This window comes from Hemicordylus capensis, chromosome 1 (assembly GCF_027244095.1).
Source record: "Hemicordylus capensis ecotype Gifberg chromosome 1, rHemCap1.1.pri, whole genome shotgun sequence".
Lineage (NCBI taxonomy): Eukaryota > Metazoa > Chordata > Lepidosauria > Squamata > Cordylidae > Hemicordylus > Hemicordylus capensis.
In genome coordinates, this window is record NC_069657.1 from 157,283,352 (window position 1) to 157,304,633 (window position 21,282).

The following is a 21,282-nucleotide window of genomic DNA, read 5'->3' on the forward strand; positions in this document are numbered from 1 at the left end:
AGGGCAAGTGAAAGGAGCTTCCAATAACCCAAGTGATGATAGATTAGTTTAATGCAAAACTAGGCTGTGTTGAAGGTTTCAGGGTCAGGTTGGAGGCACAAAAAGCTATCCAAGGAGGGAGTAAAAACAAACAAAAACCTAAAGAGATGAAGGAAGCCTGTTCCTAACTCAAATGTTGTTTCTGAGGGAAGTATGCTTGTTAGGTTTGTGCCTCAGGAGAATAATCCTTGTATCTTGCCGCACATAGTTTCAAAGAACCATTAATACATCTCCAGGATTGATTAACTCTACAAAATACTACACATCATCAAAAAGATTCACTTTCTCCTCTAGAATGTGTGCTGATGCAAGTTGCCCAGAGTAGGTACCCTTCAGAATTCTGTGAAGAATTTCTAAGGATTTGACCAGATGCACCGTGAAGACCTGTGGATTTCTCAGTTCATCGAACAGAGCCTTGTAATATTGGGATTAACCTAGATTTGTCTGTTCTTGGCAAGGCAGATCAACTTGATGTAATGTGACTGCTGAGTTAGGTTCTGATATATAAAACTAGTTTTATTTATTAGTATTCTTGTTTGTGGTTTTTATATGATCTTTAATGCAGTCAGTTTCACACAAGTCTTTTATACAAGCACATAGTTCTTAGGCTGACCTTTTCTGTTATCTGAATATAACCACCAGTGAAAGTCTTGGCTATTGGTAACCCACATTTATTCCCTTTCATAGTTGGTCCACCGTATTGTCTGCATCTTCGTGTAAAATTTTACTCCTCTGAGCCAAACAACCTACGTGAAGAGCTCACAAGGTACTTTGGATGTATTTCTTCTTCATGCAGTGATACAAAGAGGAGAGGAGAGCTGGTCTTGTGGTAGCAAGCATGACTTGTCCCCTTAGCTAAGCAGGGTCTGCCCTGGTTGCATATGAATGGGAGACTTGATGTGTGAGCATTGTAAGATATTCCCCTCAGGGGATGAAGCCACTCTGGGAAGAGCAGAAGGTTCCAAGTTCCCTCCCTGGCGTCTCCAAGATAGGGCTGAGAGAGATTCCTGCCTGCAACATTGGAGAAGCTGCTGCCAGTCTATATAGACAATACTGAGCTAGATGGACCTATGGTCTGACTCAGTATATGGCAGCTTCCTATGTTCCCATCTAGAAATCCTGTATAAGAGTTTGAAAGACTGGTGCTTATAATGTTATATTCGGTATATTCATCTGAGTGTTGGGTCTCTTATCTTGATAAATTAATCAAAATACCAGTCGTCATGATTGCTATTCACTAATGTCCTTTAAGGACAAAGATGTACAGAGAACATACAAAAAAAGGAAGAGGGCAACATGGTATGTCAGTTGTCATTGTCCCCATGTGTTCCATTAGGACAGTATTGATCACCCAGAGCAGGCAGGCTTCCATAGGGCTCATAGCACAATAGATCATTGTATCACCTTGAAAGCTTTGATCCAGAAATATGCTAATGGTCATTAAAACACCTTGCATTTATTGATCTTTCATCACTTTTTGACTCTATTGATCTAGATTGTGGGAAAAGCTTAAGAAGAATGACACTGACAGAGAGCTTATCAGGCTTCTGCGCTCTAATCTCATGGCTAGGGTTAGAGTGGGCTGACAAGGCTCACTATCTGATTCCATTTTATTTATTAAACAGAAAAGTCATGGGGCTCCCTTCTTATTTTTTAGATCAGTGATATAATACAGGCTATGGAGTCTCAGAAATTCTTCTTCCCCTCACTTAATGGGCACAAAGTCTTGATCTTGATGTCTGCTGATAAAGCACTTATGTCTTTTATTGAGACCAGGCTTAGAAGAATGTTGGTCAGATTGGCTGATTACTACAAAGAGGAGAAGTTGAGGATCAACTACGATAAAACAAAAGTAATAGTTTTTGGTACCAGTAGAATCAAGCACAGATGGACAACTAAATATAAATTTAGCAAATAGAGCAATGCCCTTCCTTTTAAATGTTTGGGTGTCTCCTTTCAGAAATCTTATCTTGGTCAGTCCATCTTAATACAGTCCTTTTAACTGCAGGATGTACAGTCAGTGGGGATCATTTTAAAATTCTTTTTCTCCGGGGCAGGGGGGAGTCAATTAATATCTCCTGCACTCAAAAAAATTCAGGGGTAAGTTATGGGGCAGAGATTTGTGGGTGCAATGTAAAAGTGAGTGAGAAATTTGAAATAGTCCAGAATTACTTCCTGAGGGAAATTCTGGGCCTTCCCGCAGGCATCTCTGCTGCACATCAAGAATGGAGATGGAGCTGCCCTCAGTGTCTTAGAGTCCCTCTGATACTGCTAAGATGTTCTAAGAAACTTGACAACCTTCCAGAAGACCATCTAGTTAAATCATGCTCTTGGTACTACTAAGAGAGGAATCAGTGGGCAGATCTGTTATTTCATAATCTACAATTGTACTCTCTGACTTCACTAGAGCAACTTAAGTCCTAGGTCAGGAAAATACATGATTGGCTCCTTGATGGGGATGCCAGCCGAGATGGTGGTTTGGTCCAGCATTCAAAGTTCTCCCCATGGTAGTCTCTTTCCAAGAAAAATGGATATACTTCACAGTACCTGCTCAATGTTGCCAGCTCACCTCCAGGCTGGCATTTACCAGTATACATTTTCAAATCTTGTCCTCGGTATATCTTGAGATTAGATGTCACAAAGCTCCCGTGGAACAACGCCTCTGCCCCATGGCCAGGGGCAAGTGGAGGACATTAAACATTACTTCCTACACTGGTCTTTTTATGGAACAATAAAAGACAAAACACTCGGTCAGATTATTGATAAGTTCATGGGTTCTGAAACGGAATGTGTTAATTACTTGCTGGCAGATGTGTTTCCTTGACTTTTAAAATTAGGAAGAGAACTGTATCTGCTAGTCCTGCTACACATCTGGCTAAATTGTAGTTCTAGGAGAAGCTCTCTTATTCAAATTGTACCCTTCAGAGTTGTATATACAGTTAGGTATTTAGGATTATATCTCTTTTTATTTTCATGCATGTTGTTTTGCTTTTTTTTTTTTACTGTCTTATTACCTCATCTGTTTTTCTTTAAGCATGATGTATTTGCTATTGTGTGTTGTGTAGTTTTGTTATACTTTTATATGTGTGTTATGACCTGTAGTTACAGCAGTAAACTTATTTACAGCGCATTGAATAAGTTCCTGGCACTTCAGAGGAAGGTGGTTCTTTGGTATTTTGGTCCTGCCTTGCACCCAGTTCTGTTTCACTGTTTGCACTGAATTTGATCCTAATACTATCCATAACTAAGTCACTTAACGAGCACATTTTTCAAGGTAACATTATCAAATATTTTGTGTTCTCAGACCTTTTGGAAATCTGTCCCGTCCCCCACCCTGCACATTGCAATAATGCATCCAGGGAATTAGGAAAGACTGAAACTTCAGAATGAGCATTCTAGTAATAAGATTATCATCCTCTTGCCATGAAACGTAATAGTCCTTGCTTGTATGCCCCAATTAAGAGAACAGAGTGAATTATCTGATCATTCTAGATATGTCAAGAGTCAAGTCAATATGTATAGTTCATATTCATAACAATGCAGCTCTTCATCAGTGTTGGAATTGCTCACCTGATCTGATGGCTTTGTTCTTCCCTTCTGAAATAGGTATTTATTTGTTCTTCAGTTAAGGCAAGACATTCTGAGTGGCAAGTAAGTGCTGAGGATAATGATAATAAGCAAATAACTTGTTTATGCAGCTAACAAAATGACTGTCTTGTCTATAGGGTGCTAAAGTGATCAGTTAACTAGTTAACAAGTTTTGTAGAAGTAAACATGTTGTAATGGACATTGATAGTCCTAATGGTGCATGTAGATTTATTTATTTTTTGCTCCAACTTAGTATATGAAGTCCTGCAATTGCTTGCTAAAAGTCATGATATGCTTCTCGTGCCCTTTATAGAGTATAGTATAGAAGAATATTGCTCAAGTTTCCACAGATCTACAGTGGGGGGAAATTTGATAGGGATGGTATGTGTTGCTGTGCATGATGCATACATTGTGTTAACTATGGTGGGTGTTTTTAAAACAAACATTGTGTTTGGGGTTGGTAATTAGTGAAGCTTAAATGAGGAATGCATTTATGTTGTCTCTGATCTACATGCCTGTAGAACCTAACTAGGGCAAGCTGATTTGCCATTTTGGTTGCCGAGTATGGGGAAAGCCATATAGTCCTGCAAATCCAAATACCATGATGATAGTTAAGCCCTTCTAAGTGATCTAGCAGTCTTACTGAAACTCATTCTTAACATTCCCAAGTCCTTGAGACACAATCATTTTTTCTAAGTACTGATGCAAAGATTTGCCTGAGCAAATTTTTTTTCTCTTGTTGCAGATTGGAATGTCCCTTTGAAACAGCAGTGCAGTTGGCAGCATACATGTTACAGGGTGAGTTGTTTAGGGAACTACTTTGTGTAGGTAATTATACAGTTTGAAGCACTCTTCAAATGTGACAGGTTTTCTATATAGATAGCAAACCACATGTAAACCTTTATGTGTAGTGACTATATATTTATTGTGCACATGTGTGATAGGAACTTGGCTGTGGATTTTTCAGTATGGATACTGCATGAACATGCATTAAAAGGCATGGATTCCTTTACAGAAATGTATTTTTCAGAGTAATTTTGTAATGGGTGAAGCAACCTTTTGTTTATAATGGTCTATATTGAAGTTTCACTGTGTCAAGGAAGATGACTCCCTATGCAATCCATAGGTGGGATCAGATACTTTACATAATACAGTGTCACTTGCATATAGTTGCATATGCTGTTTTCACTTGCAAACACACAAATAGATCCTATATCAGGACAGCACAAATAAAGCTGAAATAGGTAGCAAGCCCCCCGCCCCGCCCCCAAAATCTGAGAAGCAGCTCTTGCTTTTGGTGGTGATCTTTGCTTCATGTTTCCAAGTAAGTGTGCCTACTATATTCACAGCTTTTAGTGATATTAGAGCTGCTGGAATTCTCTGCAGGTTGGGTAGCTCTTAGTGTAGATAACAGGCTTGTAATTCAACTCTTAGAATGGCTTAAAATAAGCGTTGTTCAGTGGCTGCTGGTCACTGTATCAAATGTTGCTTTTAAAGTTGTGGGTTTCTCCTGGGAACAGGAAATCTTAGAAAGTGACTCTGATCTATTATTTATACTTGACAGAAATATGGGATATCTTGCAGAGAGGATTATTATTTTTTTCTTTAGTGCAAGGTGTTGTGTATTTGAAATGTACATAGTTGGATTGTTTTTGTATGGGAAACATTCACGTTCTCTGAATATTCTGTGATTTCTTGCATAATTTAGATAGGGGGCCGGACACTGGGTGTGTCCAATCTGTCAGTGTATTCTAATGGTCTTTCAGACATTAAAAACCACCTGCTTCTTGAGGTATGGAAGATTTGATATCCCACCTTATTCCTGCAAGCAGTTAGATGATATGGTAAAACCTTAAGGAGTAGCAAGTCCTGATGAGGCATAGATTCTTATAATGAATATGGGCAACAGTTAATGCATCACTCTATGTTTCAATCTTGCTGCCTAGATGAAGCAAATTAGATTTTATTCAGATCAGCTGGAACATTAGCTAGCTTGGAGAACAAACCAAGCAGGCAGCATTGTGGAAGTGCATGATAGAGCTAGATGTTATTTATCTCAAGTAGGTGGGAGGGCAGGGGTGTCGCTTTAAGAGGCAGGGAGGCACGGCCTATCTGCCAGCTCCCGCCCTGCTGCTTTTCCTTCATGGGTGCTCTTCCAAAAAGTGGGCATGCGGAGCTGCAGCGTGACTGCTTGCAGCCGGGATCAGTGTCGCCACGCAAATAGCTGATGCGCGTGCACCCATCGGCAATTTGCATTGGCCATCAGCCAACGACACCCCTGCCCTCCCACCTACATGATATAAAGAACATCTAGACCTATCATGCACTTCCAGAATGCTGCCTGCTTGGTTTGTTCTCCAAGCTAGCTAATGTTCCAGCTGATCTGAATAAAATTAATTCGGAAGAGCGCCGCCCCCTCTGAACTGGTACGAACTCTGGTTGCCTGAACTGGTGTGACGCTCCGAAAATGGCGCTCCAAATGGTTCCGTTCACATCCCTAATATCAAGGCTAATCAATTTGCTACAAGGTTTTTGAAATCTGCTGGTATTTAAAGGCATAAGAAGTGTGTTAAAATATTTACATTGCACAAAACTGAATGAATTGAGGTTAGCCTGGCTTAGATTGTTGGCTGAGATCAGTTAAATGACAGTGCTACCTTTTTAATTTTCCTCTCTGCAGTTACATTGCATATGAAAGTAAAGAGGAAATACTCTCCAGCTTAGACTTAGCCTGCGTGTAGTTCATTCTTGTAGAGATACTGCTAAGAACAGCTGGCAAACAATCAAGAAAGCAGTAGTACAGTATGTACTTTCGGGGTGTGTCACAACAGATGGACATAATTTGATTTGCAGGTGATGATTTGCTGAATGTATGAACTGATTTTATTGCAGAGCATTTTCTTTTAGGTAAAATGAGGTAGTTATGCAAATATGCTATTTCATTCGGTGGAAAAGAGTGGCTTGGGGTTCAGAAATATAAATCTCAAATTTTTTTGAGAGAGGCTGCTTGTGTTAAACCCTGTATAGTTCCATTGTTTTCTCTGTCTGCTGCAGATTCAGTGTCTTTCCCCACTTATGCTTGCTTCCTGAATTTGTCATGTGGGTGACCCCATCAAATTGGGAGTCACCTAGTGAGTATTACACAGTAGCCAGCAAGATCTGGTTACTTGACGATGTTGTTGAGGGCAGACTAAGCCTGTGGATAAAGAACAAACACTTTTGCTGGCATTGCTGAAAAATGGAAAGGGGGAGGGAGTATTTCTTAACCTAGTTGATAATGTTTCCGCAAAAGTGAGTAGTCCTGTAATGAGAGGTGAAGTGAAAGCTATATATATGTGGTGCTTGATTTACAGTGTCTCATCAACAGATCGAAGTCACAGACATCATATAATGAACATCTAGGCAGTCTTGTGGCTTCTAGCATCTTATCCCTTTTAGTCTCTACTGAGCATTCCATTTTTGATTAAATATTCTTATTTACATGTTTAGCTTCATTCTGTCTTAACAACCATGTGGTGTATTTATTCAGATTGGGGTGTGTGTGTGTAAGATAACCTTTTAGTGAATGAATACATCTAGTAAAGTTTTTAAATGACGTTGTCACAGTAGTAGATGAATAAATGTTCAGTACATTGGTACCGTCTTCAAGTTCAAGTTCAAGTTGTGCCGTCAAGTCAGTGTCAACTCCTGGCGACCATGGAGCCATGTGGGTTTTTTGGGTAGAATATAGGAGGGGTTTACCATTGTCATCTCACGCACCGTATGAGATGATGCCTTTCAGCATTTTCCTATATCGCTGCTGTCTAATATAGATGTTTCCCATAGTCTGGGAAACACACCAGCAAGGATTCGAACCAGCAACCTCTTGCTCCCTAGGCAAGTTATTTCCCTACTATGCCATTAGGGACTGTCTTACAAGACCTGTTTTCCAAAGAAATCTCTTTGCTTAAACAAGATATATTTAAATAAACAGAAATCTCTTCACCCTCTGCTGAAATGTAGCATATAACGTATAGCATGATTTTTTATTTCAGTACAATTTTCTGAAACAAACATTGATAAAAGGATTTTAATACTCAGAAAGAAATAATGCATCATTGTAGGCATCTTTGGATTATTTATTTATTTATTGTTACATTTATATACCACCTTTCATTAAAAATGCTAGTTTTTAATGAAAGGATGCCAGTTCCAATCAGTTAATTAGGGAATTTGCTTAACATCTTCTCTTTGCAGCTGAACTTGGTGACTATGACCCTACTGAGCACATTCCTGATATAGTATCAGAATTCAGATTTGTGCCTAGCCAAACTGAAGAGATGGAACTGGCCATTTTTGAAAAGTGGAAGGAATACAGGTAACAAACTCCCAAATAACAACTTGTCAAAGCTGGTTCTCTCCTGGTTACCATGTGAATTGTCATCATATGGATTGCTTTCTCCTGCTGAGAAAAGAATATAGTTTTCAGTTCCTTCTCAAACTGAGTACTACTGTTTCACTTTTGCAGTGCAAACTAGAACAAAGAGCTGCAGCTCTCTGGCCAGTCAGAAGGAGAAAGGCCCCATTTCATAAGAACATAAGAACAGCCCTGCTGGATCAGGCCCAAGGCCCATCTAGTCCAGCATCCTGTTTTGCACAGTGGCCCACCAGATGCCACTGGAAGCCACAGACAGGAGTTGAGGGCGTGCCCTCTCTCCTGCCATTACTCCCCTGCAACTGGTACTCAGAGGCACCCTGCCCTTGATGCTGGAGGTGGCCCACAGCCCTCCGACTAGTAGCCATTTCCATCTGCAGGAATTCCTTTCTGCTTCTGAGGCCTGGAGAGCCACTGGCAAGTGATGGTGAGGGCAGCAGAGTGCCCAAGACAGTAGGAGCAGTGGCAAGGGTGGCAGGAGCTGCCCATAGTGAGCTAAGGGCCATGCCACTGAAGTGGTGGAGGAGGAGGTAGTGAGATGTCCACTATCTGTGAGTACCGAACCATTTCTGCTGGTATTCACTTGAGAATCTAGTCCTTTAAAAAGTTCAGTTAGCTGGACAACAGGATGTGACGCAAGCTATGGCCTTGACACTTCTCAGTTTACCAGCATAATTCAGTAAAGTTTCACAGCTTAATTTTGCAGTGCAGTACTTTCCCAACTCCAGTGCCCAAATATGTAGATGTAGCTATGGATCACAATTGAGAGTGGAGACAACAGTGGTTTGTTCTAATCTGCAAACCCAGTTGAGTTCCCCTTTTGCGTATTCTTTCCATAATCTCACTTGTTGCTTGACACCATTATTTTTGTGTAATCTAAATTTTTTCAGGGGACAAACACCAGCCCAGGCGGAAACAAATTATCTGAACAAAGCAAAATGGCTAGAAATGTATGGCGTAGATATGCATATAGTTAAAGTAAGTATGTGTCTACAGGAATGTAGACTTTTGGGAAGTGTGTTTGGGAATGATTATATTTTTGGTATTGCATAAAAATACAGGGAATATATAATGAATGGCTTAACTAAACCTGTATTACATGTACTAGTTACAAAGGGCAATTTGATTATACTAGACCACAGCTGCACGTCCATCTACCATACATGGCCAAGGTTGCTACTTATATTTGCAGTTGCTGAGTCAGCCAGAATGAATTCACATCAGTTTTTTTTTTAACAAGAGGAATTAAGGGTTATTGAATTCTTACATTTTATGTTAAATGTATATTAAGAGTAGGTCATGAGAGCAGGTACTGACCCTGTGTGAAAGATGTAGTGATATAAAATAAGTCAAGACTTAATCTTGTATAACTGGCACAGCGGGCAGTTTACTAGAATGGGCAGTGTATTTGGGGTGCAACTGAATATGATAAAGACCCATGACTGGATCTCCCATGGCTTGCCTCCCCCCTCCCCCCCTTCCTTTTCTTTTTAAGGGCAGTTGCAGCCTGTGGGGGTGGATGGTGGCAGCAGCATGTGCATTGAAGGGGTTGAATATACCCTCATTAAAAAATAAATCCCACAGTAGCTATATTATGGATCTCTAATTGTCACATCTAGCTTCATCCTTAGTGGGCTTGTTAGTGCAAGTTACCTATGACTGAGCTCTTTAATTCTGCTGTAGTATTTTAACAGTGACTGAAAGTGTAGTTAAACTAAAAATTATGTAGAGCACAAAGCTATACCTAGGGCATAGTCTAACCTTCTTTTAATTGCTGTTAATTAGGCTAGAGATGGTAATGATTATAGCCTTGGACTAACACCTACAGGAGTTCTCGTGTTTGAAGGAGAAACCAAGATTGGCTTGTTCTTCTGGTAAGCTGGATAATTTATAATGTAGATTATTTTAGATTCTACAGCCTAGCTCTACACCAGGATTCTAAACCATTACTCAGCATTCATTGTGATATGCCATAAGAGGTCAGAAAGTTCACACACACACACACACACACACACACACACACACACACACACACACACACACACACCACATATAAAAAACCACTTAGGGTGTATGTAGCAAGCCCTGCCTTTGTATTGCTAAACCAATCAGGGCACTGCTGAGGTGGCAACAACGCTCTGAGTGGCCAGAGGAAGAGGCAGCTGCGTCGCCTTGCCAGCCCAGCCCTGCCACCCACAGCATGGCCACCCCCTGTGGTGGAGAGGGGAGACGGAGGTGGGGATGGCGGCAGAGGCTGTGAAAGCTTTCTGTGAGCCCTCCTGCCTCCCAAATGACAGGTCGAGCCTTTTTCGGCCCATTTCAGGGTTCTCTGTGTGCATACACAGAGAGCCCCGAAATGCAGAGAGCCCTGAAATGAGCTGGTGGAAATGGCTCGACCTGTCATTTGGGCAGCAGGAGAGCTCACGGAAGTAGCTTTTGCCACTTCCACTGCTTTTGCTGCCATCCTGGATGGGAGGAGGCGGCTTAAAGCGGGGGGTGGATCGGCAGGAGGGCTCACAGAAGGAGTGTTCCCCACCTTGGCTGCCATCCTGGATGGCAGGGGGCGGGGTTTGCTGTATTGGCCAGAGAACTAGCGCTTAGATGTTCTGCGCCGGCCCAGCTAGTATTCTCTATTTAGATCTTTAATTATGAGTGACCTTGTATCTAAATATAGAATGGTGCTTTATTTGAGATCTTATGTCTGAGTATAATATTTTCTCTTTTCCCAAGGAATTGGGCCAGAGGTGTTAATTAAGTGATAATTATGGTGAAATGCTTCTTCATTGACCAGAAAAACTGGTCTATTTCCATGTAAATACTTAAAACACAATAAATTCAGTTAACCGTGCCTACATTATTAAAAAATACTACTTTTCGTTTTCAGAGCTGTTTACTTAGCAAAAAAAAAAAAAGAAGATGGTTACCTATCCCAAAAGGGCTCATAATCCATACAACATGATGCCAGCAACAGCCACTAGCAAAAGGCTCTGCTGGGCTGAATAGGGACAATTGCTCTTCCGCCGCTAAATATGGGAGTGCTACCACTTCTTGAAGGTGCCTCTTTGCCCAGATAGCTTTTACTGGCTCCATGAATCCTGGAACAATATTAAGAGTGCAGTTGTAGGAAAGTACAGAGATCTATTGCTATTGGTCTGTCTGTTTGTTAAATGTTTTTCCCCCTCCGTGCAGGCCAAAGATCACTAGGCTGGACTTCAAAAAGAATAAACTAACACTAGTGGTGGTTGAAGATGATGAACAGGTACAGAAAAAAATCTCCTTATCTACCTAGATAGTACATGTTTTTAAACTTTTAATTAGATTTGTATTTTTATATTCCATTTTAATTCTTATTGTGTAGTTTTTATGGTTTTATATTGTGTTAAATGTTTTGTAAACTGCCTTGAGTTTGTTTTAAAGGAAGGCGGTATAAAAACCTTTAAAATTTTTTTAACAATATAACAATAATATAAAAGCCAGGCTAAAAAGATGGGTCTAAGTGAAGATTAATAGTCTTTTCAATTTGGAAGGCTGCCAAATACTAGAGCTAAACGAAACTGATTTTGAAGTACACATTTTATATTGTCAGCAGCATTTGAAATGCACAATTCATACTTTAAAAGTTGTATCATTAACTGCCTACATCTAGAGTTACAATCAAAAAACAGGGATCACAAAAGATAACAAGAAACCACCCGAAAAAAATAAGTGGTTTTTGATCACTTATTTTTGGGTGTTCCCTTTACATCTAGAGTTAGGCAGAGTTTGAAAATTAAGTTGACACCCGTATAGTACAATCCAGCTGAAAGTTAAGCACTTTGAAGTTTCACTGATTTCAGTTGGAGAGATCTAAGCACATTCTTAGTAGATCAGTTTACTTGAACTGGCTGAATATAATTCCTCACTATCTCTTGGTTTGAAATCCGTCTGCCAAATATTTATCTTAAAATCATACCTGTTGGGAATTTTAGTTCATTTTAATCCTAGTGTTTCTTCAAACAAACAATAATTTGATGGTTCACTATCTATTTCTAGCTTTTAATAGAGAACAGAGCAATATATTAGAGAATATTGTGTTACTGAAAGTGAATACTTAAAGTGAAATTATGTACCATCATCCTGAAGATCTTGCACTTGAAGTACATTTTTCTTATCATACAAATTGTTGAAATCCTTACCTAATGTTGAAAAATACACCAATTAGCATTTTCTTTCTACAGAACTGGCATAGTGTTACTTTAATGCTCAGATGAAGTCTCTACTAATAATGTAGTGATCATTTGTTTTGTCTTTGGGTAAGATGTGTGCTTACTGAAAAAGCTAAAATTGTGCTAATATTAATGAAGGGAAAATTTGGTTGTGTTTTCCCTGCAGTAATTTTGTGGTAAACTTCTTTCAAAACACAGACCTTATAATTGGGGTTGTGTGAATTATGCATATCTGACTCTAGATTGTGTGCTTCTACAACATCTAGGCATTGACGTGTGCATGCATGCTCATGTATCTGTCTCTGACACTACTTATTTGCAGAGAAATGTTTGAAAACTTGGGCAGAACGTACTCTGAAATCAGGGAGGTTAAATATAATATCTGTTCTTGGAACAGGATTTATATGCCATATACAGCTTCTTATTGGTTCCAGAGGCTGCTAGACCCTGATCCTATTATCTTCCTGCTTGTCTTGTCAAACTAGTTTAGCTACAACAGAGGCAATTGTTTAACATATATGTGCTTTGCTTTTTTCAGTTTGAGTGTTTTGGACTGGATTTTGGGTGTTCCTTTATGTATTGTGTTCCCTGTTCTGCTTGTATTACAGCTATGCAGACTATGTTTCAGTGGTTCTTGAAGTATGATTAAGGCATAGGATTTGTTGCTAGGCTACACAAAAGCAAGCTGAATATTGAATGAGGGAGCATTTAATTAAGTTTTCAAGAAAACCAAGCTGTTGCTACGGTCTTTAGTTAAACTTTGAGTGAGATTGCTTTGGTAGGCAAAGGTGCACATGTCTAAGACCTTGGCTGTGTTCAGCGTCATGTGAAACCATGGTTGGTCCACAATCACTGAATTCATGCACTTGCCCACTCCTCTGCATGTGTGAGGGGAGAAAAAATTGCAACTGCTAGTCATGATTTAAAACAAACTGGTGTTATTGTCTGAACTTAGCAAAAATTGGCTTGTCCTAACCAAGTGAGGAACATGCTGGGATCCCCCAACATTCAAGGGGTTTTACGGCGGTGGGGGGGGGGGGAGAGAGGGGACGATCCTCTGCAGTAACCATCACATCTCTCAAACAATCTAGCATTCAAAGCAAAGGCTTTAGTTATTCATTGTTGTTGAAAAACACAATTTTTCTCCCTGAACTTCTGTTCACTTTCATATTATATTCTTTATTACTATTATTTTATAAACATTTTATTTTTCATTTTATATATTATATTTAATTTTTATGTTTTTACAACTATAAGCAAATTAATTAAGCAACTTTAAGGATGCAGATAAGTGCTCTTAAGTTTCTCTGCCACTGCATCAAGCATCACAAAGATCACACATTCAAAACTTGCTCTTGGTCTCGCAACTAGAATTCCTTTAACAATATGTTTGGGAATGCACTAAGTAGCTGGAAGTTAGTACAAATTATAGCACTTCTATATGAAGGTATATCTTGATGATACCAAAACAGTATAAGACTCATATTGCATCTTCTAAGAAGTTGTATATATTTCTATTTGTGGCATGATGTTATATAGGAAGCATGATAACTGCAGTAGTCCTGGCTCAGCCTAATATAACAAGTAAATGAATAGATGCTGTACTACTTATATTTTGTATCTACTGGCTTATTATGTGCCAAGCAACCAGAAAACTTTGATCTGGATCGTGATCCGTTGTAATCCATAAGAATGGATACTGCGCCTGCTCTGCACAGGGACCTCGTGGCTGAGTGCTCTAGATCAGGGATTCTCAATGTTGGGTCCCCAGATGTTACTGGACTTCATCTCCCATAATCCCTAGCCTCAGTGGCCTTTGGCTGGGGATTATGGGAGTTGAAGTCCAATAACATCTGGGGACCCAATGTTGAGAATCCCTGCTCTTGATCATCTTGGCATCCAGACTCCACCCCTACATGCTCATGTGGAAGTATAAAAGGTGGGGCTGGGCGCACTTCGTCAGTCCTTTTCGACCGCTGTAGTGATCACACCTGGTCACTCTGGCTCCTCGTTGAATTGGTTCAACGTGTACTTCCTTTACACAAAAAACAGCCAGAGACTGTGGCAGATTAATGCAGTTTAGCAGCAAAGTTTACTAACTTTTACAAATTGTTCCCTTACATTAAAAAGGAGATTGTGAGGTTTTTTCTGTGTGTGTGTTTTAAAGGTATTATTTCTTCTTACCTGGACTGGTTTTCGACTACTTATTGGATTTTCTGTTTTGACGATTCTTCGGAAAACAGACTCTTATTTGTGGGCTAAGATGCGGAATGGACATGGCTTCGAAAATGGAAAAAAAGTATTTTAAAAATTGTGGAGAATGTGGACCTAAGTTGCCTTCCCAAGATAGGCATGATTCTTGTCGGATATGCCTTGGGGAGCAACATAATACTTGGACATGCAAGATATGCATGTCTTTTTCAAAGCAAATAAGAGGAAACCAGGCCCTCAGGTTGCGCGATATGCTGTATGGCAATACCCTGAATCCATCTACACCGAAAGCAGAAACTACTTCGACATCACATGCATCAGCATTGAACACGTTGACATCGGGACACTCGGCGTCAGGGTTTGTCCAACTAAAACAGTCTAAAACCCCGACTCGGGTGTTCAAATCTCCGTATGGCTCTCCTCTGAGACGGGATCGCTAGAGACACACATTGCACCCAGAGGATGGAGCACCTATGACACTGGAGAAGCACAAGCACCGAGATGGACCCTCAAAGTCGACCCTGTCTCCAACTGGACTCCAAGTGACTCTCCTGATATCAAAGTCCACTCCAACGTCAAGGTCTTCGACACCATGTGTGTCACTATCGAGACCACCAGTGCCCAGACCCTCAACTCCTATGGGGATGAAAAAAGCACCACCTTGCCTGGCATTGATCTCTCTGGCGGTTATGCCCATCAGGTCCCCGGTGGATTCGCCAAGACTTTCGACACAGACAGCAGTGGTGAGGGCTACCTCTCCAAAGCTGCACACTCTGATTCTTTCAAAATCAAAAAATGGGTGATACCGAATGACTTCTCTGATGCCAATCTTCGATCTGGAAACTGAACCTGATACGGAAGGGGGATTAGACCTATCGATGGCACATACCTTTCTCGTGGTTTAAAACCGCATTTAAGGGATTCTTGTCAGGTACACCAGAAGAACTGATAGATGATCAAGATCCCCTTGTGCCCTCAAAGACTCTCTCAGCAAGCCACTTATAAGAAACTGCCCCATCAGTTTTGTCATGGTACCAGAGTGGTTTCTCTCACCACTCTACTGCACCAATTAGGTCATCCAGCAGGTCTATGGGCACCTCCTCGCCTGGCCTTCCTTATGATTACCAGGACTATAAACTTTGGAAAGTTAAAAAAAGGAGGGATACCCACTACTTTGCTTTGGCCTTCAGTTCTCCCAGCCCACTGCATGTCCACATTCTAGGGGCTGGTGATGCCCTGATAGAGCGGTAATAGTAAACGCCTTTTGTTTCTGTATCTCTTACAAATATCTCACCTTTTGTCCAACCTTAGGAAAAGCCTATGTTAGTGACCTCAACCACTCAGACTCTGACTGAATCACCTAAAGCCCCAAAGCCATCATCCACTTTTGAAACCCAGACACTGCCATTACTGGTGGTAGCAAAAATTTCTACTACCACTCAGACTCAAAAGACAGCTTCAACATGTAAGACAGCAGAAGTGACTGTAAACACAGATCCCGTCTCCCCTCCTCCATCTCCACAGGACGAGCACCATGGTTCTTCCAATTTTGAATCAGATCCAGAGACCATTGAACCAGAGGATCCTCCACAGGATGTACCACCCTCTATACATGTATCGCCCAATGAAGAACTAAAGGCATATCATGCCCAGATAAAGGCTGTGGCGGACACCTTGGGCCTTGACACAGACTATGACCGGTGACGACCCAGTCTACAATTTCATGGCATCATCGCAGGCTGCTTAACCTGTGGTTCTGCCTCTACTCCCTGTCATTTCTAAGGCTGCAAAGTCAGCATGGGAAGTCATCAATACATTCACTTCCACCTCCAAATGTCCCAAGAGGGGTTATATCGGGTCCAGGAAGGGGATAATACATACCTATTAAAGCATCCCTTTCCAAAGTCCCTTGTCATCGACTGTGCCACCTCCACCAAGTCTGTGTGATGGCATGCCACCTCTGCGGATAAGGAAGGGAGAAAATTAGATGTAATGGGGAGGAAAGTCTGCACCACAGCATGTCTCTCAATAAAAAAATCACCAATTACTCCACTTGTATAGTGAAATACAGCCACTCCCTCCTGGAAACTCTTCACCAGGAATTGGATAGTCTCTCCCCTGAGGAATTTGCCCAGAAACTTACAGATGGATTGGCAAAGTCAGCTTCCATTACAAGACACCAGCTCAGCACTGCCATACACCTAGCAGAGAATGAATCCAGATCCATGATGGCGGCGGTTACCTTTTGTAGGCATGTGTGGCTATAATCTGCCTCCCTTAAACCTGACATGAAGGAAAAGATCGAGAGTGTCCTTTGACGGGAAGGGTCTATTTAGTGAAGAAACAGACCAGACAATGGAAAAGATGGGGGGGGGGACGACAAAATATACAGCAAAAAACTTCACTGCCCCATCCACTTTGACGTTCATGCAATCGATGTACAAGCTCTACCAAAAGCAAAGACCACAATTCCATTAGCATGATTTCAGGAAATACCAACCCTACAATAAGCACCCGTTCCAACAAAAAAACCAAGAACAACCAGGGCCAAAAAAAAGCACACTGACTCACAAAAGCAGCATCTTTGAGGGATCAGCCTGTCTGCTGCGCTGATCCCTGCGACCCCTATATACCACCATCACATGGCAATTCCATCCATCCGCATGGTACCACATAACATTGGACCACTGGGTCCTCAAGATCATTTTGGTAGAGTATGTGATAGAGTTCAAGGCTATGCCCATGTTCTCAGAGATCCACTTCACAAGGATGACTCCACCACTGGAGGACCAGGTCAGAGAATTCCTAGAGAAAGGGACTATTGCCCCTGTGCAATGGACATGGAGAAGGGACAGATTGTACTCCAAGTACTTCCAAATACCGAAGAGGAATTGGGGAATCAGGTGACGCAGGTCCATTATCAGACTGAACAAATTTTGTATGCACACAGAAATTCAGAATGATAGTGTTGTAGGATATACTGCCAGTCCTATATCAGGAGTGGTGGCTGGCAACGCTGGCCTCAAAGTTGCATACTTCCATATAGGCATCAGAGAAGACGACCGGAAGTACCTATGCTTTACAGTCAGTCAGTATACCAATATACACGGTATTGCTGTTCAGACTGTCAACAGCACCACACGTTTTTTCAAAATGCATGGCTGTTGTAGTGGCTCACCTAACGACTATGGGGGGTGACAGTCTTCTTGTACCTCTATGACTGGCTCCTGACTTCCAAAACAAACAAAGAGTTACATTCTCAGATTTTATCTGTACTGTCTCTCCTACAGGATCTGGGTATCAGGATAAACTGGAACCTCAAAGGCCCATAGCATACGCAGGCACGATTTTGGACACAGAAGCTTACCAACCAAAGGAAAAAGGAAAGATTGTGTCATCAACACAGTGCTCACTCCTGGCAACCACAGAGCCATGTGATTTTCTTGGTAGACTACAGGAGTGGTTTACCATTGCCTTCTCCCACTCAGTATGAGTTGATGCCTTTCAGCTTCTTCCTATATTACTGCTGCCTGATATAGGAGTTTCCCATGTTTTAGGAAATATATTCTGGGAAACACACCAGCAGGGATTTGAACCAACAGCCTCCTGCTCTCTAGGCAGGTTGCTTCACCACTTCGCCATTAGGTGGCTACTTGCCAAAGGACTGCTACAAAACCACGAAGGAGTTGGTTCTGGAATTCCAAACTCAGCTGAAGCAGCAGGCCCATCACCTTCAAAGACTGTTGGGGCTCATGGCATCCTGCAAGTCAAAGTTCCATTCACAAGGTTGAAGATGCAGAAACTACAGTTGTGGTTTCCTATCAGTCTTCAAGCCCAATGTAGACAGCCAGAACTGTCCGCTCATGGTGCCATTTCAGATCCTACAATCACTGACCTGGTGGATGAATCCACATCACATGTTGCAAGGGGTACTCTTCCTATTACCTGTGCCAGAAATCTTGGTCACAATGGGAGCTTCCCTGACCAGATGGGGAGCACACTACAACACCCACACGATGCAAGGCCATTGGACCCCGCAGCAAACACAATTACATACCAATTTTCTAGAGCTCCTAGCTGTATTCTTGGGAATGAAGGCCTTCCTACCCCTGTTGAAAGGCCAAGTAGTCAAACGACAACTTGACAACACTACAGCCATCGCCTACATAAATCAACAGGGAGGTACGGTCTCAAGATCGCTGTGTGCCCTCAGCCTCCAGCTATGGCACTGGTGTATCAGTCAACAGATACATCCCATTGCCATCCACATAAAAGGGACAGACAATGTGCTTGTGGACAACTTTAGCTGGTCTTTCACTCAACAAGATGAACACGAATGGGAAATCCACAACTAGGTCCTGTGACCACTGTTCACTTGGAGCCACCCCACAGACAACTTCTTTGCAACAGCACAAAATGCAAAGTGCAAAAGGTTGTGCTCCCGAGCCCTCTCTGGGCGATGCTTTACAACTAGATTGGGCCAAGGAGGTTCTGCACATGTTTCCTCCATGACTATTAATTGGCAGAGTGGTAGTCAGACTATTGATGAAACCTGTGTCGGGCATCCTTGGTGATCATGCCAAATTTGGTTTCCGTCAGTACTCAAACTGTCTTGCCACAGATAACTGCTTCCTCAACTGCCAAATCTCTTGTCTCAGGACTCCATCCAGACGTGGCCACCCTGCGCCTGACACCCTGAAAAACTGGCTGCTGAACAAGATCTTGCTAAACAAACACAAACCTTCCACAAGATCCAACTATTCAAGCAAGTGTAGGTGGTTCAGGAATTATGCCACTAACAAAGGATTTAGACCAAAAAATGTTACTATCCGACAGGTCCTGCTCTACCAGTTGCAGGGGAGAGGGCATGCCCTCAACTCCTGCCTGTAGGCTTCTAGATGCATCTAGTGGGCCACTGTGTGAAACAGGATGCTGGACTAGATGGGCCTTGGGCCCGATCCAGCAGGGCTGTTCTTATGTTCTTACTTAACTTCACTGAAGTCTACCGGCCTGACAAATGTCTCAAACAAAGTACACCTGGCTGCCTTATCCTCAAAACATTCAGGCTGGAATGGGAAAAGTCTCTTCACTCATCCAAGCTTCAAGAACTTCTTAAAATGCCTGAAAAACCTGTATGCTCTTATATGACGACCCAGTGGAGCATATCTCTTGTCTTGTCAGGCTTGACTCTAGAGCCTTTTGAACCAATGGGCTCAGCATCACTAAAAATGTGACTCTAAAAACTGCATTCCTAGTAGCCATCACCACAGCACACAGAGAAAGTGAACTAACTGCACAAAATAGATATCCCTTTCACAAAATTTTACCCAGATAGGGTGGTCACGCATATGGACCATGGGTTTCTCCCTAAAGTTGTCACAGATTTTCATTTAAACCAGGACATTGCTCTACCCACCTTTTTCAGGGTTCCTTCTACTCATCTAGAAAAGGCTATGCACACATTAGATGTTAGAAGGTCTTTTTTATACTATTTGGACAGTACAAAGCCCTTCAGGCTTTCAGATCACTTGCTTGTTTCCTACAAGGGGAAATTGAAGGATCACTGTGTTTCTAGGCAACGCCACTCTCATTGGCTAATAGAACTGATATTGTTAGCCTATAAACTTATTCCACTAGGGCCTGTGCTACTTCAGTGGCCCACCTGTCAGGAATTTACTTTAATGACATTTGCAAGGTGGCCACCTGGTTTACAGAACTGCCTATTGTGAAGCATTATGCTATTGACCTTCGCTCTGCAGTAGAGGCTAACTTTGGGAGAAGTGTATTTAAAAGAGTGTTGCAATAGCTACTGCACCTTCCCCCTCAGACAGCTGGCTAAACACCCGTTCTTCTCGATTACAATGGATCACAATCTAGATAAACAGGTTGCTTACCTGTAACTATTGATCTGGTAGTGATCCGTTGTAATCTATAAAAGCCTACCTACCATCCCCGCTGCAGTGGCCTCCAAACCTATTTTTTTACTTCGAAACTCACCTGTTTGCTTCTGCTCATCATGAAAAGGATAATCGTCTTATGGCGGTCGTCCATGAACCAACAAAGTGCGTCCAGCCCTTCCTTTTATACTCTCACGATGAGCACATGGGGGAGGAGTCTGGACACTGAGAGGAGCTAGAGCACTCGGCTGCGAGGTCCCTGCACAAGCATAGTACCCATTCGTTTGGATTACAACTGATAGCTACCAGATCAATAGTTGAAGGTAAACAAACTGGTTTGGTGTTGTTTTTTTAAAGTTGTAAATATTTGATTATATTTGAAATAGTGTAATTGGAACTCTGCTTGTGAAATAGCGCTTTCCCATCCCTCATCTCAATTGCGATCCCTTGTCCCTCCCAGAAACCCACTCTTGAGGGCCAACAAACTCTCTGGAGCAGGGTAGAATATGTTGTTGGGGACTGCAGCAGGAGCAGGCAATTGGGGGACTCCTTTGTGTGAGTGGAAGTGACCTTTTTGATACTCATTTTCAGTATTTAATAACGTTCTTGTGGTCATCTTTCTTTTAAGGGCAAGGAACAGGAACATACTTTTGTCTTTAGGTTGGATCACCCAAAGGCCTGCAAACACTTGTGGAAGTGTGCAGTCGAGCATCATGCTTTCTTCCGCCTCCGTGGACCCGTCCAAAAAGGTTCCAGTCGATCAAGCTTCATTCGACTGGGGTCACGGTTTAGATACAGGTCAGCAGTCTCTTTTATTCACAAACTTCTTTCCTACCTACTTCTCATATACTTCGCAGTCAGGAAAGCTGGTATCCAGTTTGTTTTGTAGTGACCACTACACTAGATCCCTCATGGCATGAAGGAAAAG

The 21,282-nt window shown here is 41.8% G+C and overlaps 1 protein-coding gene across 1 annotated transcript in view; it reads left to right on the top strand.

The window, feature by feature from the left end:
* LOC128327661 (band 4.1-like protein 5) overlaps positions 1–21,282 on the top strand; it is a 63,795-nt gene that overhangs the window by 30,499 nt on the left and 12,014 nt on the right. Inside the window, exons 5-12 of the mRNA XM_053256723.1 lie at positions 727–805; positions 3,646–3,690; positions 4,373–4,425; positions 7,864–7,984; positions 8,932–9,019; positions 9,827–9,915; positions 11,231–11,300; positions 20,983–21,152. Coding sequence (XP_053112698.1) covers positions 727–805; positions 3,646–3,690; positions 4,373–4,425; positions 7,864–7,984; positions 8,932–9,019; positions 9,827–9,915; positions 11,231–11,300; positions 20,983–21,152 — 715 coding nt within the window. The remainder of the gene's footprint in view (positions 1–726; positions 806–3,645; positions 3,691–4,372; positions 4,426–7,863; positions 7,985–8,931; positions 9,020–9,826; positions 9,916–11,230; positions 11,301–20,982; positions 21,153–21,282) is intronic.